We start from the raw sequence: 15,374 nt of genomic DNA, 5'->3' as shown, positions 1-15,374 counted from the left end.
GCGCCGATTCTCGCCGAGCCCGAGGCGAGGCGCTCCGCTCCGCTCCGCCGCAGGCCGCCCTTGCGACTCCCTCGGCGAGGGACCGCCCACCCGCGCCGCCCCGCCGCAGCCCAGCGCCTCGGCCCCGGCCGGGCCGGGCCGCCCCCCGCTCCGCCCCGCCCCGCCCCGCCCCGCCCCGCCCCGCCCCGCCGCGTGCCGCTGCCCGGCACCTGTGCGGCCCGGGCGGGGGAGCGGCGGGCGCGGCGCCTGCGCAGTGCGCGGCCCCTCGCCGCCAGGGCCCAGTCACTTCCTGCCCCTGTGCCCATCCGGCTCCGGGGTCAGCGGCCGCCGCTCTGGCGGGACAGGGGAGAATAAAGTTTTATTCGGGGAGGGGGAAGCCGGCCGTCCTCTCCCAGGTAGGGGCTCGCCCCCGGCGGGCCGCCCGCCGCGCCCTCCTCCTCCTCCCCCCCTCCCGGCGGCAGCGTTTGGCGCCCGCTGTCACCTGCCGGCCGCCCGCCCGCCCCTCCCCGCCCGGGCTGGCGCGTGGCTGGGCGGCGGGCGCCCGGCTCCGGCTCCTGCTCCGGCAGCGCGGCGGGGGGCGGCCGGCCCGGCGGCGGGCGGGCTGCGGCCGCTGGCTGTCGGCGGCGCAGCTTCTCCCCCGCTCCCGCGGGAGTTGAGGGACGGCGTCCCGGCGGCGGGACTGCGGGAGGAGGGCTGGGAGGTGGGGACGGAGTGCGGCGGGAGAGCGGCGCGGCGGGAGCCGCTCGCTGAGGGGGCGCGGGGCCGGGCGGCTGGGCTGGGCTGGGCTAGGCGGGGAGGACGGCGGCTGGGCCGGGGGCTCTCCTCCGCCGGCCGAGGCGCAGGTGGCGGCGGGCTGGGCTGGGCCGAGCCGCGCCGCGCTGGGTGTCGGGGCCCGGGTAGGAGGGAGCGGAGCGGAGCGGCCGGGCTCGCCGCGGCGGCCGTTGCAGAGGGCGTTGTGAGACCTGCTGTAAACAATGGAAACTTTCTCCTGCGCGAAGGGTGCCGCTGCCTCCTGGCCTGCTCCGGCGGTGCCGTGGTAGGAAGTGGGTGTGCGAGGTTAGCGCCGTCCTGGGCCGCCGGTTCTTAGGGGGTGACGGTTAATTTGCTTGTTTTAGCAGAAACGAGCTGCTGGATGTAGAAGGAAAGTAGGTCGTGCGCACGAAAAATGCCTCTAAGGGACAAGTGTTGTCAGACTGACCACCATCACCATGGGTGCTGTGAACCAGGTACAGTGGTCCGTGATGCTTTGGCTCTTTTGCTTATCTCTTTGCTTAAAACCTTGCGAAAACTGTTGTGATGTTGCTAATGTGCATCCTTAGTGACGGTCTTGAATATAAAAAGTTTCTGAATTTTGTTTGGAAATGGTATTTTGCTATCTTTGAACTGTCATGTTACAGTTATTTCAGGAAGATAGTTTCTCAGTTCCTGCAGTAATCCCTGAGCCACCACACGGGCATTGTATTCAGTAAGCAGAGGAATGCAAGAAATTGTGTAAAACAACTGGCCTTTTTGTTTCCAAGAAGGGTGGTAGTCTGATTTTTTTTTAATGTGAAGTTTCTTTCAGTCTCTTGCATTCACAGTTTATGTTTTTACTTTACACCTACTCTGGTGATCTCTGATGAATTTGAAGATCTTGGAGGAGAAAAAAATCCCCCAAGTCCTGAAACAGCTGTTTGTGTTCCACTGCTGTGTGATATGGAAGGTGCCATCAGTGGAAAGTATAATGAAAACTTTGAAGCTTCAGTCAACTTGCTAGATTTTTTTGAAGTTGTTCTGCCTACTGTTATAATTGGTAGCCCGGAAGGAAATTTCATTCCTTGTTGCCTTGTTGTGTTATTTGGATACTTTCACTTGTGTTTTGAAGAGGGAGACAACAGTTTGGGGAATTAATAGTTGAAAGTGTGAGCATGGCAACTTTGATTAATGCTCCTTTAATTAAATGTAATTTGAGAGTAGGTTTTGTTCAGCTAGTAGAAACATTTCTTCGTGTTTAAGATGAAATGATTTTGAGTTGTTCTAAGGCTTTAAAAAAGCTAAAATGCTTTTCTTGCCTTACAAATAAGTGATGTGTTATGTCTGCTTCACGTATGTCATTCCTCTTGATGTCAGTGGGTGTTGCACATGCATATTAGAGGCAGTATACAAACCAAAATATACTATATTGAGGCAGAGGGAATAGGCTAGTAGAATACAATATGTCATTGTGTTAGAGATCCCCAAACGATTAACTGATTTGTAATGGTTGTTATGTGTTTGTATCTATAGTGGTATATTACGGGGCCAGCATAGTTGAGGGGAGTGTTCATTCTATCATCCTTTTCTTAGACTGCTTTTCTTTCTGATGTTCTTTTCAGCTTCAATTTATGTATAACCTTACATCTTTTAGAACATATTTCCTGTCAAAATGTGTTTAAACTATTTGCACTTAACATCTCTTAACTAGTTTTATACTATGCCTCTACGGCTCTTTGTCAAAAATAAATGTCTTGGAGATGCTCAGTTCTTCATTAAAAATGTGAACCTCACAGTAGGGTTAAAAATCAAACCAAATGGATAAGGTAGGAGCTGATTTATGATGTACAAAGCTAGTTATTTTGTCAATGAAAAATGAAAAAGAATACCTAATTAATGGCTTTGCAAACACATGCTGAATAAATGCTTTTATTCATTTAAATTTGGTTTTCCCTCTGGGCAAAGCTTAATTGCTGTATGCATATACAGCAATGGAATGCTGTTAATTTTCATATGCATAAATATTGCATATTGGAATAAATAATAATCATCCTGATCAATAAATGTACAAGTTTCAATAGACTTTACAAAGATTGTGATCTGGAATGAACTTTCAGAAATAAGGTATTAGTCAGTTTTCTTGAACAAGAAGCATTTCCTGAATGTGGTTTTATTGGTTTAAAATATAATAGCAATTTCTGATATATACCTCATAGTTATGCTTGTGCTCTTTTCTGATAATTGCTACTTTAAATTTGGATTCGGTGCTTAGGTGTGCACAGGCAATATTGAAATAGCATGGTATGCTGTGAAGTATAGTATTTGGTAATGCTTTTTTTGTACATCTGTTTCAGTTTCAATGATGGGAGTCAACTAGATTGTTCTAGGGAATTGCTTTAACTGACAAATTTCTAGTGAGTTAATTTGGTTTTATATATTTATGTCTTTTTGTGTTTGATACACATAGCTTTGAATACACATTTTCTTTAATCAGAATGACAGCAAACTGTCAGAAGGTATCATGGCTGGAAAATTCAGTATTGACTGTTTTTTAATTCAGTGTAGATTAAATTTTTGAGTAAGGTGACTTTTGCTGTTTCTTGGCCTTTTTTTTAACCTGGTTTACTGTATGCAACTACATAAAAGTTGCCTGAGTGTTCTCTGATGGCTCATTATCCTTTTATATATTTCAGTGCATCTGTTGGAACCTGGTGATCCTCCGTTATTACAGCAGCCTCTGCAAACATCAAAATCCGGTATTCAACAGATCATTGAGTGTTTTCGATCAGGTATGAAACTATGCCTGACTTAAGAAAGAAGTTTATTACCTTGTTGTAAGAGTTATGTATATTTAGTATAGTAAAATAACCAACATCCGACTTTCTACATATTTGCAAACTATTTGTAGGTTTTTGGAATTAGGTGCTGTTGCTTTTAATAAGGTTTTCATATAAAGTAGTGAAGATATAGCTCGCACTGTATAGTTACCTTTCAGAAACGTTAGAAATCAGTTATTTGTCTTCAGTTGTTTGTTGTGTCATCCCTCTTGCTGTTATTAATGAGTTTATCCTAAAACTCCTGAGATGAAGAGAAAACTTAGTGTTTACCTTGAAGGTTTTAGAATTGCTTTATCATGTTACTTTTAAGGTGTTCCTTGATTGTTTTCGGGAGTTGCAGTACATAGCAATGAACTTAAGAATAACAACTGAGTGTTTGGGTGAGCATGCGGAAATGATTGCAATCCTTAATGTTTTCTAGCTGTTTCTATGCTGATATGGCAAACCAACACTTTATTTTCACAGCCCTTGGTTCCAGAACACACCAGTTACTACAAAAATTAAAACAATCACTTTAATGCTGCTATCTATATGTTTCTAGATTTTTCCACATAGAGCTGTTATATATATGTGAAATGTTTCATGTATAAATCTGCTCTGCTATGTAATGGGATGCATGTTTGGGCTGAGTCTTGTAAAAGGGCACAATATTTAAGTTCTCCACTAGCATTTCAACAGCTTAATACAAGAAGAAAAACTGCATGCGAGAGTCATCATTAGTAACCCTTTTTAGTTGGGTTGAGGCCTCAGATATGTGTGGCAGCTTTCTTTTGCTTGAAGCAGATTAATGAAATCTCTACTGGTAATAGCACAAACTAGCTGCAAATACTCTGTCTCTGGGCTGCTTCCAGATTGTCCTTGCTGGCAGGTGTTAAACTGATAGTTTACCTTGACATCTTCAGTCATCTCCACCAGGGTAGCTGAACAGAAGGCAAAAGGACTTGTACCAAGATTTTACTGGTTAGTTTTGAATAAGCAACTTTTCATTATGGGAAGAAACTTTTGATGCTTGTGGTAAAGAAATAGAGATTAAAGTCAGAGTATTGTCCATAACTATTTAAGTGGTTTTAGCAGAAGCTTCTGTCATACAAAGCATTATGAATAACAAATTAATTTGAATCTAAATTTTTTTCTAAAAATTAAATTCCTTGCTAAAGGTATAAACTGGCATTTCTACCAGAGAAATGTTTGTAGTAACCAATGTTCTGTACTGATTTCTTGCAACTATGATATTATTACAGCATCAACATTTACAAATATTAATAGAATTTATTGAAGTATCACCTGTCCCAACTAGATGTAACTACAAAATAGAGAAGGCTTCAGTAGGCTGGAGGCAGCATATGCTGGTAGAAGGCTGCCTGCTTGTTGCCACAATATGCATTTGGTGAAGGAGATGATTATTTTTTCCCTCTGCCTGCTGCATCCACAAAACCAGTGGATATTTTAAATTTATTTGCTGTTTTCAGAATTCCCTAAAGGTCTAGAGTTTAATTCAAAAAGACTTTTTTTTTTTTTTACTCCCACCAGTGAAAAACTTCATAGTTGCATAAAGATGGTTTGAAGCCAGGGTGACTGCTGTGTCATCTAGTCTGACCTCCAAGTCATAAAAAATCCTTTAATCTCACCCAGTAATTCTTAAGACCAATAATTTGGATTAGACAAAAACATTTCAGTCCTGAAAGGAACGCAACTGAAATATCAGTATCACAGGAGAGAGAGTGAGGGACTTCTGTGTCCCTTGACTGGGAAATGCTGGAGAATTAATGATTTTTTTTGTTGTTGTTCGGGAGAGGGGTTTGTGCTAGGACATGTATCAACAGCACGGCCAAATTTTAGTTTATTGTGTCCTATCACCAAATTGGAGGCCGTTTGTTTGAATTATAGTTTGGTAACTTACTGGAATTTATCTGCATGGGGCATCTTCAGTTTTGTTCAGCTGGGTTTTTGTCACTGGTTTTCTTTATATGTAGAAATTCAGATGCTGTTTGGTGAGATCTGAGTAAACAACTTGCTTTTGGGGGAACTCTGTGCAATTTTTAAATTTGGGGTTTTCACTAAATCTAAATAAATCCAGTAGTCTATTTGTAAAAATACAGGTCAGATGATGGTGAGGTTAGTAACACTTGAAGAAGGAGCAGTGAGAGGAAAAGATAAGAGACTAGGGCTGTGGCCTAGGAAAGGCATAGGAAGGGACAGAAACTGGATGGTAGTCTCAGATAGTTGAGTGTGGGTCCCATTTTTAAGCATTTGTTAAAGAAGGAGAAGACACTGTACTTTGCTAAAACTCAGTTGTAAAAAATTTTGTAGTACTGCTGTCACGCCAAGAAATGAAAAGTTGTCTTGCTAAGGTCCACTTGTATTGAAGAAGTACTAGTTGTTATAAAATTATTAAGGTTTGAAGAGTTTTGTTTGGGAAATAGTTCTGCAGTGTGACTGAGTTTGATCTTTAAAAGGAATTCTTAAGAGAAGTGTCTGTGGTGACAGACTTCTATTTCAGCCTGAAGACTGTCTTGATGCTGTTTCTTAGTTGTCTGGTATTATTTATTCTTGGTCCAGTTTCATTATATTTTTGCTTGTTGGATTAATTTTGATTAATTCCATTGTAAGGAAAAAAATCAAGATAGAGAAGGTAACTGAATTTGGTTAGCTAGTTTCTTTTTCATTTGGAGTAGGTAAGTATTCATCATTTAGTAATTCATTGCTAATTGTAGGCATTATGTTCGTAATTTTTGTTAGATGAGAAGTGAAGGAGTGGATTTGGAATGTAACTTAAACTCTGAATCCTTTAGTTCTTTAAGCAAGGCAGGAGCTGGAATACAGTGCTAGATCAATCTATCTTTGTGGGGTTTTTTTGAATATACAATGTATAATAGTCTGGAAAACTTGTGTGTTTTGTCACACTGCCTATGTTTTAGTAGAAACATTTCTGACTTAAATTATATGTATTTTCTTTTCAGAAGGCTGAAAATACGTATACAGTTCTACTTTCTTGCCTAAGCATCACCATCCTGATCTTGAGTCAGATATTTAGATGTAGTAACATTTCTTCTCCTGTTACTTATTCTCTTTGTTATATTGTATGCTCTTACCAGGTGCTGGTTTTACATGAAATAGCTGTATATATCGTGTTTTCTTAGCATTGTTGGGTAAGATTAAAGAAAAAATTTTGCAGGCTTCTCTAAATGCACTAGGTGTTTATTCTTTCCTGTTGGGCATTGCAGCAACCAGATAATGTAGTATGGACTTCCCAATGTTAGCTGTTAGTCTTTGTCATAGATCATCGCACTTTCCCTGTAAACTGTAATGTTTGTAATCCTGGACTTTTTTTTTTCAGACTAGTCTTGTTTTCATAGTGAAACTTCGGAGTATGTATCATAAACTTACAGTGCCATGAAGTAGCATTAACACAAGATAAAATACTGTTATAATTGTCATGTTTTAAAATGTTTCCACTTTCATGGGATGATGTGAATTAAAAAATGAACAGAAAACCTTCCTTAAGTGTAACATTTCTTTTATTACAGGAACCAAACAACTTAAACATATCTTGTTAAAAGATGTGGACACCATTTTTGAGTGTAAATTGTGCCGGAGTCTCTTCAGAGGATTACCAAATTTAATTACTCATAAAAAGTTTTATTGTCCTCCAAGTCTCCAGATGGATGATAGTAAGTCTTATTAATTGAAATATTTAATAAAGCTATCTGAATTGAGAAGCTTACGTTTCTGTACCATTTATACAAACACCAGAAACAAAACACAAAAAAAGAACTGGAATATTTCAGTAGTAACATACATAGATCTTTTATGGTAGTAGAACTTTTGTGGTAGTAAAGAAGCTACAGCACTGACTTAATATGCATTAACAACGAGACCCATGTCAATGTCTTAATTTGATAGCTAGTTTATAAGTCCAGCCATGCAATGAAGAGTGTCACTGTTAACACTTTTCATTTCTCCTTCCCCTTTTTCTTTCCTGTCTTTCCTTCTTTTCTAAGAAAGATATAATAAAGTATGCCAGAGGACTGGGAAATGAATCTTATAGAAAAATGTGGACCTAACAAGACTTTTCAGTTTTAGATCAGCATAGCTCTGATGGACTTCAGCTGGATCCTATAAAGTGGTTTGGATCAATATCTGTGACTCTCCTGTGCTTGGGAAGTGCTCAGTGTCATGGATGCAGTCCTTCAGTCTTACCATTGTGAAACACAGACTAATTTTGCCACTGCCTCGCCTTACACTGCTTTAAAATACTCTACGTGATCACGCCTAGCTCACCACCTTTGTTGTAGAAATTAAACTTTATTATTAAAAGAAAGTAACTTAAATGATGAGGAAAAAATGAAGTATATTTTTATGGAAAAATAAATTTTTTGAAGTCTTATTCCAGTGATGACTTTTTGTTGATCTGAGTAAAGCTGAATAATTTGGAAATGTGTCAGCATTCAAAAATGTTTTTTAAAGCTTTCTAATTATCTGGATCTCTTAATTAAATCAGCAGAGGTGTAATGAGGATTTTTCTTTCCTGATGAATGGCTTACTGCCTCAGTATTTAAAAAATCAGGAATGAACAGATATTTACATAGGTGATTCTTTTTCCACGTTGTGTCAGCTAGTGCTGTGAAGAAGGTGAAAGGACTAGTAATGTCAGCTTCCTTAAATGAGTGTGCTTGGCCAGTTGCAGAAAGTCACAGAGCTTCTGTGTGAAAAGTGACAAGTTGTATTTTCAAAGCATCTGACTTGAATGTGAAAGTTTCTAAGGAAAATAAGATTACCTTAAGTAGAGACTTCCAGTCCAGCTCCTGTCATTCTAGCCTTCATTTAATTGGCTGGTTAGCTTTCATATTTCGCTGTTCATGAGAAGGGGTGCAAATGAAGAGGATAATACTACATGCTCTGAATAAGACTGTATAAATAGTTACGTTTTCTATAAAATTGAGCATGATGATTATTGAATATAGTGGGAGTTTTATCAATAAATATAGTGAAGAGGAGGTAGGAATAAAAGTTCAGCATCCCCATGGTGAAAAATTCCAAAGACTATTCCCTGATTACTTTTTTGAGATGTATTCTGTTAGCATAGCTATTAAGTAGACTTAAAAAGTGTTATAAAATAGTAAGGACTTTTTACCCTTGATAAATATATAGATAGTCCCTTTTGAAACTGGCCACAAAAGATGTTAAAGAAATCTGTGTTAAGAGATGGGTTCTGAGCAACAAACCAGCATAATTTCTTGTACTGACACTTTTCGTGCATGGCTGGCAGTGTGGAAGGAACAACCCTGACAAAGTGTGGGTTTTGAATTAGCTGTTACCGGGAATGACATCTTCAGATCATTGTGGACAATTTTGAGCTGTATCATCTCCATGCCTCACCTTTTTGCTGTAGCACCCTGGCTTCTTAGTTATGCAAGTGCAGATGACTAGTATATCATGCTGGAAACTAGATTACTGAACTAATTTGACATTTAAAAGTAAGATGACTGAGGTAAATCGTGTAAAATCACGAATGACATGAAGGTACATGGAAACAATTGTTTTTTTTTCTTTCATAACACAAAAACTGTGGGGTATCCAGCAAAATTATCAGTATTTCTGGTAAAACAAATGAAAAAATACTGCTTAACGTTGTGGTAGCCAAGAATATAAATCCTTCAGAAGCATTCAAATGAATGTTTTGGAAACCAGGTGTATTGGAACAGTACTTTAAAGGCAAACCTCAGTTTGAGAAGTTTACTGACAGCAGACAAACCAGGAGAATCCCTGTATCCTTCTTTCTTGCTTTTTAAGTCTATTCCAGCTCAGTATCAGGACAAAACACGGGATAGACCTTTGGTGAACCTCTGTGAAAGTTGTTCTTTCTTAAAATAACTTCTGGTTCAGTTTTTATTGTTTTGAGAAATTAGTACAACTTTTTTTCCCTGATAATACAGGACTTTTCTGTCCTTAACATTTAATACCTTGCTGTATCACCGAGCCTGTTAATTGCTTTGGTATTAGTAAAAGCTTTCCTTGCCTCAAAAGTTAAGTTCTTCCTTATCTACTTATATCTTCATGCAGTGCTCAGGTTACACAGATGTTTCATTCTCTTTTAAGGACTTGTTAAGAATTCACAGAGAAGAGCTTATTTCTGGTATTAGGTTCCTTTATTAAGAATGCCAGTTTCCAGCAGTAGGAAAATCAGTTTCTAATGATATTTCAGGCTTAGTTACACACATGCAGAACAAGCTCAGTTGTATGATGTTATTTTTATAATTGATACAGATTTTTAAAGATCAGTTTAATTCCAGGAAGACTGATTTTTAGTTCAGGTGACTTTTGCATTAGCATTCCAGAAGGGTGTAGTTCCAGTATTGGCTTTTGATAAAAAAGTAATTTGTACTGATGTGATAACAATGATTACTCAAAGCCTCTAAGTATAAATGGTCAGAAAAATAGTGCAAATACAGGATTTGTGCAAATTTGGTGACTGAATTGACACAGTAGTTAAAAGATTCTTTGAAACTGAAAGAATTTGAAATTACCAAATCATTTAAAAATACCTTTGCCTTTTTTTTACAGACCTCCCAGATATAAATGATAAACAGAGTCAAGCCATAAATGACCTCCTGGAAGCAATCTATCCAAGGGTAGATAAGCAAGAATATGTCATTAAATTGGAACCTATAGAAACTAATCAGAATGCTGTATTTCAATATGTATCAAGGACTGATAGCCCAGATGAGAACATAGAAAGTAGTAGTGTCCCTGATCAAGCTCCAGTACAGATACAGGAACCCAGCACTGAGCAACCCAAGACTGTTTCAGCTCCAGCCCCAGTCCCAGCTGGGGAGACTGTAGAATTACCTCCTGCTGATCCCATTACAAACAAGGTGATATCTGCTCCTGAAGAACAGCCTCCAGCAGTAAATCCTGAATTGGACTCTCTGGATAATTCTGATTTTGGCCACCAGTTGATATGTTGCCTTTGTAGGAAGGAATTTCATTCCAGACGCAGTGTACGCCGGCACATTCGAAAAGTGCACAAAAAAAAGATGGAAGAGCTAAAGAAGTACATAGAAACAAAAAAGAAACCAAATCAGTGCTCCACAAAAGGACGAAATAAGAATGTTCTTGTAACTTTAGGTAGAAGTTGTCCTGTATGTTATAAATCATTTGCTACAAAAGCCAATGTAAGGAGGCATTTTGATGAAGTTCATAGAGGATTAAGAAGGGATTCCATTACTCCTGATATAGCTACAAAGCCTGGGCAGCCTTTGTTCTTGGATACAGTTTCTGCTAAAAAATCTTTTAAGACCCGAAAACAAAAGTCGTCTTCAAAGGCTGAATACAATTTAACTGCATGCAAATGCCTTCTGTGCAAGAGAAAATATAGTTCACAAATAATGTTGAAAAGGCACATGCAAATTGTTCACAAGATAACTCTTTCTGGAAAGAACTCTAAAAGAGAGAAAGGACCCAACAATACTGCCAATGGCACAGAAATAAAAGTAAAAGTTGAACCAGCAGATTCTGTAGAACCTTCACCCCCTTCCATTGCCCTTTCTCCGCAGAATGAATTAAAGGGAACAAATCATTCAAATGAGAAAAAGAGCACACCGTCAGCACAGAAAAATAAAGTTAAACAGGACCCTGAAAACCCTAAATCAACTTCTGAATCAACCAGTAAATCAACCTGTAAATCAGCCACTAAATCAACCTCTAAATCAACCAGTGCATCTGCTGCAGGTGGCCAGCAAAAAAACAGGAAGCCAAAACTTTCAGCTGGCTTTGACTTCAAGCAGCTTTACTGTAAACTCTGTAAACGCCAATTTACTTCTAAACAGAACTTGACAAAACACATTGAACTACACACAGATGGAAATAACATTTATGTTAAATACTACAGGTGTCCACTCTGCTCTTATGAAACACGTCGCAAACGTGATGTGATAAGGCATATAACTGTAGTTCATAAAAAGTCACCACGCTACCTTGGGAAAATAACTGCAAGTTTAGAAATTAGAGCAATAAAAAAGCCAATTGATCTTGTTCTAAATAAGGTGACTAAAAGAGGCCCTCAGAGGGATGAAACAAAACAGATTGGTTCAAAACAGGATGTCACCTCTAATTCTCCCAATAAAAAGTATGAAGGAGCTGATGTTGGCATTGAAGTAAAAGTAACAAAAAACTTTTCTCTGCACCGATGCAATAAATGTGGGAAAGCATTTGCCAGAAAAGCTTTTCTAGAACATCATAAGAAAACCCACAAAGCAAATGTATCTCATTCACCTGAAGAAAATAAAACCAAAGGCAGAAGTACAAGATCTAAAGCTGTTGTCTGGTGAGGAAAAAGAAATTGTGTTTTGTCTTTTTTTACAAAACAAAACCACTGCCTTTCTTTTGCTGTTGTTGATTTATTGCCGAAAATATACTTTTCTGTAGATTTTATGGTTTAGTGGCTTAAATACTAAGGTAGATGTCAATTTTATTTCTTAAATTTTGTTTTTAGTTGTGTTGGAAAAGAGTTAATTTCTAAATTTGTCATTGTAGGAAGTTGGAATAGAATATAGATTATATTGTACCAAGTCAACTCTTTAAATTGTTGTAAGGCATCTATTGTAATCAAGCTAATATATGTACATTTCTAAAATAGTAATTTTTTAAAATTAACACCACTTTGGTTTGGATAACATAACCTGTTTATTAACCTCTCTGTGACCCTGTTGAAGTACTAAAGGTAATACGGTAAAAGCTGTTGACAGAAAAAATCTATCAATTTATTGGAATTGCCATTTGTGCTTTTTTTTTGTTTGTTTGTTTTTAAAATTTTAATGTGTATTACCTATGCCCTGTCAACAAAAGGATGTAGAACAGTTTTTTTGAGTGTAGTTTGGATGCTTAATTGCTTTGATTTAAAATCAGTATGAGTTAGGTGCATACAAACACCTTTAAAATCATAAAATTAGGATTTGATTCTTTTAATGCTTTTTTATATAAGCATGGGTTTGGGGACTTCTGGTCATTTATTTTTTAAATGTTTGAGTCTCATCAAAATTTTTTGGCTTAAGCCTAGGTATGTGTAGAAGTCTGGGCAAGAATTTTCTAAACTTCTGCTTATATGGTACTCTGGGAATTTTTTTAAACTTGGAGGGGTTGTATTTGCAGTTTCTCAGTTTTCCATAGCCTTCATGTTTAAAGATGGCCTGTTTTTAAAAGGACTTTTTTAAAAAAAGGAAATAACGTATATATGCGGTCAGTTTGTATTTTGGAATGACTGACTGATACCTGAAGGTTTGGGGATTGTACAAAAAACTATATTGAAGAGAGACAGTAGCGATACCTATAAGAGTTTTTGAACATCCTAATTCAGAATTAACTTTCTAGCATATTTGGTAAAAGAAAACCAACTACATGTGCCTTGTTCTATATTTCAACTCTGAAATGCTGTTTCCCAGGAGGTAATTTGATTCGAGTTTAGCTTTTGTAGTAAATTGCCACCCAGCTATGTTAAGTTGTAATCTGGTGCTTTTGTGACTTTGTAACAAATCCTAGCTAAATGGGACGGCAGAACTTCAAAAATAAACTGAGCTGGACCCTGAATTATGCTGAATTTAAGAGGAGGAGTGACTTCTGCGTTTTGACCAAGAATTGAAAATTTAGCCTTATAAATTATTTATGTTGTGTAATTTAAAATGGAATTATATGGGTAAACTCAGTGTATTAATTTATTCCCATTTCTCCTCAGATAGGTTCAAATGATGTTGGAAAGTTTGGAGTTCGTTTGAATGAAAAAGACTTTAGTTTGTTGTTGGAACCGCTAATATCTTGATAATGGTACTATAAGGGGGAAATATTTTCATGAGCTGTTGTTTTTCTTACTAAATTAATAACCCTTCTGACTGCTCATAGGGCAGTGCCACCTCCCATAACGCTGAAGTAGTTGAAGTGCACATGTGCTTCTAAATTACCAGTTATCTCTATAAAGTTGAGGTTTGACACAGTATAGAATGAACTTTCTGAAATTAAAACAAGTACAGAGGCAAATTAATGAACAGCAGCTTTGGAAGAAGGTTTTTGTTCCTCATTTAGGAAATCATCTTCAGAGAGCTCATCGTGCATACTGGTCCTCCCTGTAGTGCTAATTGATGAACAGCTCTTGAGTTTTTTGTGATACCCTACTTAGGCAAATGTTGTGTTATATACTGTTTTAAATTTATTGCAAATGAATGTATAAGAGCAAACAATGTAGTGTATACTGGCTGAATTGTACTAATTTTTAGTATTTGCCATAACATCAGTTTGTTCATATTGACTAATTTCCCAGTTCTGGGACATTCTGAATTTCACTGTACTGAAGTTGCTTCAAAGCTCTCCATTTTGTTTCCATATGTGGTACATGGGAAAACTTTGTAAACATCAAGGAAGTTTACAAGAATATCCACATTCCTCTATTCTTTAATTTTTTTTAAAAAAAAAAAAATTATACACAAGCACTTTAATGATAGTTGCAGTTTATTTTTTCAGTTTATTTTTTGAAAGATCAACACACTAATGTTAATATGAAGGTAGTGAATATTTGATGATGTATTATAGACAGACAATCTGTGCACAACCACTTATAATGTTAGCTTGTTTCATTAAATATTAATAAAAAGGGAGGATAGTATGGGAGAAACTCAGAAAGTTTTTTTTCTCATGAATGACCACTATAGGTAGCACTTGACCTTGAATAATTTGGAAAATGTTTTAGATACTTTTTTTTAACCTTTTAATCAAGATTGTAGTAAAACAGTTGCATGCCTACCATTATAAAATTCTTGGCAGGTTTCATGCATCAGTGGTTTGCATTTTTTTGTTGTTTTGTTTATTTTTTTACTTTTTAGAAAATATTTTGTTTAGTGATTTGTGTCAAATTGCTACAATTTGAAAGGTATTGTACATCAGAAGAAGTACCATGTTTTTTTATATAGGTTCACTCCCTTACTTAGGGAGGTGCCTCGTGTTCATATATACTTTTTGTATAAAATATATCTAAAAATGTTGATCACAAGATCAGGAGTAAAAATACTTTTATGGATAGAGAAATATTTGGCCCTGTTAGTGCATTGCACTAAAAATACTGTGAATGGGAACTGGACTGTAGCTATTGCTCAAAATGTTCTATATTGAATGTACATGCTTTTGTTTGGATAAATGTACTGTATTTGATGGAAAATAAAGCAGACTGGAAATCACTTTTAAGTGTGCATAAACAAAAAGATGTGTTTGTAAACATGGAATATCTATCGTTCCACAATCAGAAATTACAATGTTTGGATTTTTGTAAAGTTTTACTCTTTGATCACTGAAACTAGTTGTTTGTATTATTTGTTGTAATAAATGGTTTTTTTCTTATTAAAAGTTTGGCACTTGTGGAGTGAACACTTCACAGTGATGATTGACCCTTGCTGTATTTTTAGACAACATTGTTGATACTGGCTTTTTGTTCCTTGTAAACGTATCTCTTCCTTAACTCAGCAAAGCCCATTTTTATTATCCTTTTAAAACAAAAGTGAGTATTAATATTGAAGGAGATAGGCTATGATGTTGTGGGTTTTTTTTTATTTTACTAAGAAAATAGGGTTATCTCATTTTACATTGCAAGTAATGTTGGTGGCCATCTGATCTTACTTCTTTTTATGGTTGGAATATAAGAGAACTGCCATAATTATTGTTTATTCTTTTGTAAAGGAACACATCAAGCTATTTATATAATTGCATTTTAACTAATGTTCCTGAATGCCTGTGGATTAAGATTAGGAAATTAAACTGCAGACATAG

General features: G+C 37.7%; 1 protein-coding gene across 2 annotated transcripts; it reads left to right on the top strand.

The window, feature by feature from the left end:
- Positions 1-280: 280 nt before the first annotated feature.
- Positions 281-14,948, top strand: ZNF800 (zinc finger protein 800). 2 transcript variants are annotated; one of them, XM_074903212.1, is made up of 5 exons: positions 281-395; positions 1,116-1,226; positions 3,426-3,521; positions 7,097-7,240; positions 10,134-14,948. In XM_074903212.1, the coding sequence occupies exons 2-5, from the start codon at positions 1,166-1,168 to the stop codon at positions 11,897-11,899; spliced, it is 2,067 nt and encodes a 688-aa protein (XP_074759313.1). In that variant the 5' UTR covers positions 281-395; positions 1,116-1,165; the 3' UTR covers positions 11,900-14,948. The 2 variants fall into 2 exon arrangements, with proteins under 2 accessions (XP_074759313.1, XP_074759314.1); XM_074903213.1 differs by having other exon boundaries at positions 284-395; positions 1,119-1,226.
- The last annotated feature ends 426 nt before the right edge of the window (positions 14,949-15,374 follow it).

This window comes from Athene noctua, chromosome 3 (genome assembly GCF_965140245.1).
Source record: "Athene noctua chromosome 3, bAthNoc1.hap1.1, whole genome shotgun sequence".
Lineage (NCBI taxonomy): Eukaryota > Metazoa > Chordata > Aves > Strigiformes > Strigidae > Athene > Athene noctua.
Note: the sequence above shows the minus strand (reverse complement) of the source record. Positions and strands in the feature narration are given on the sequence as shown.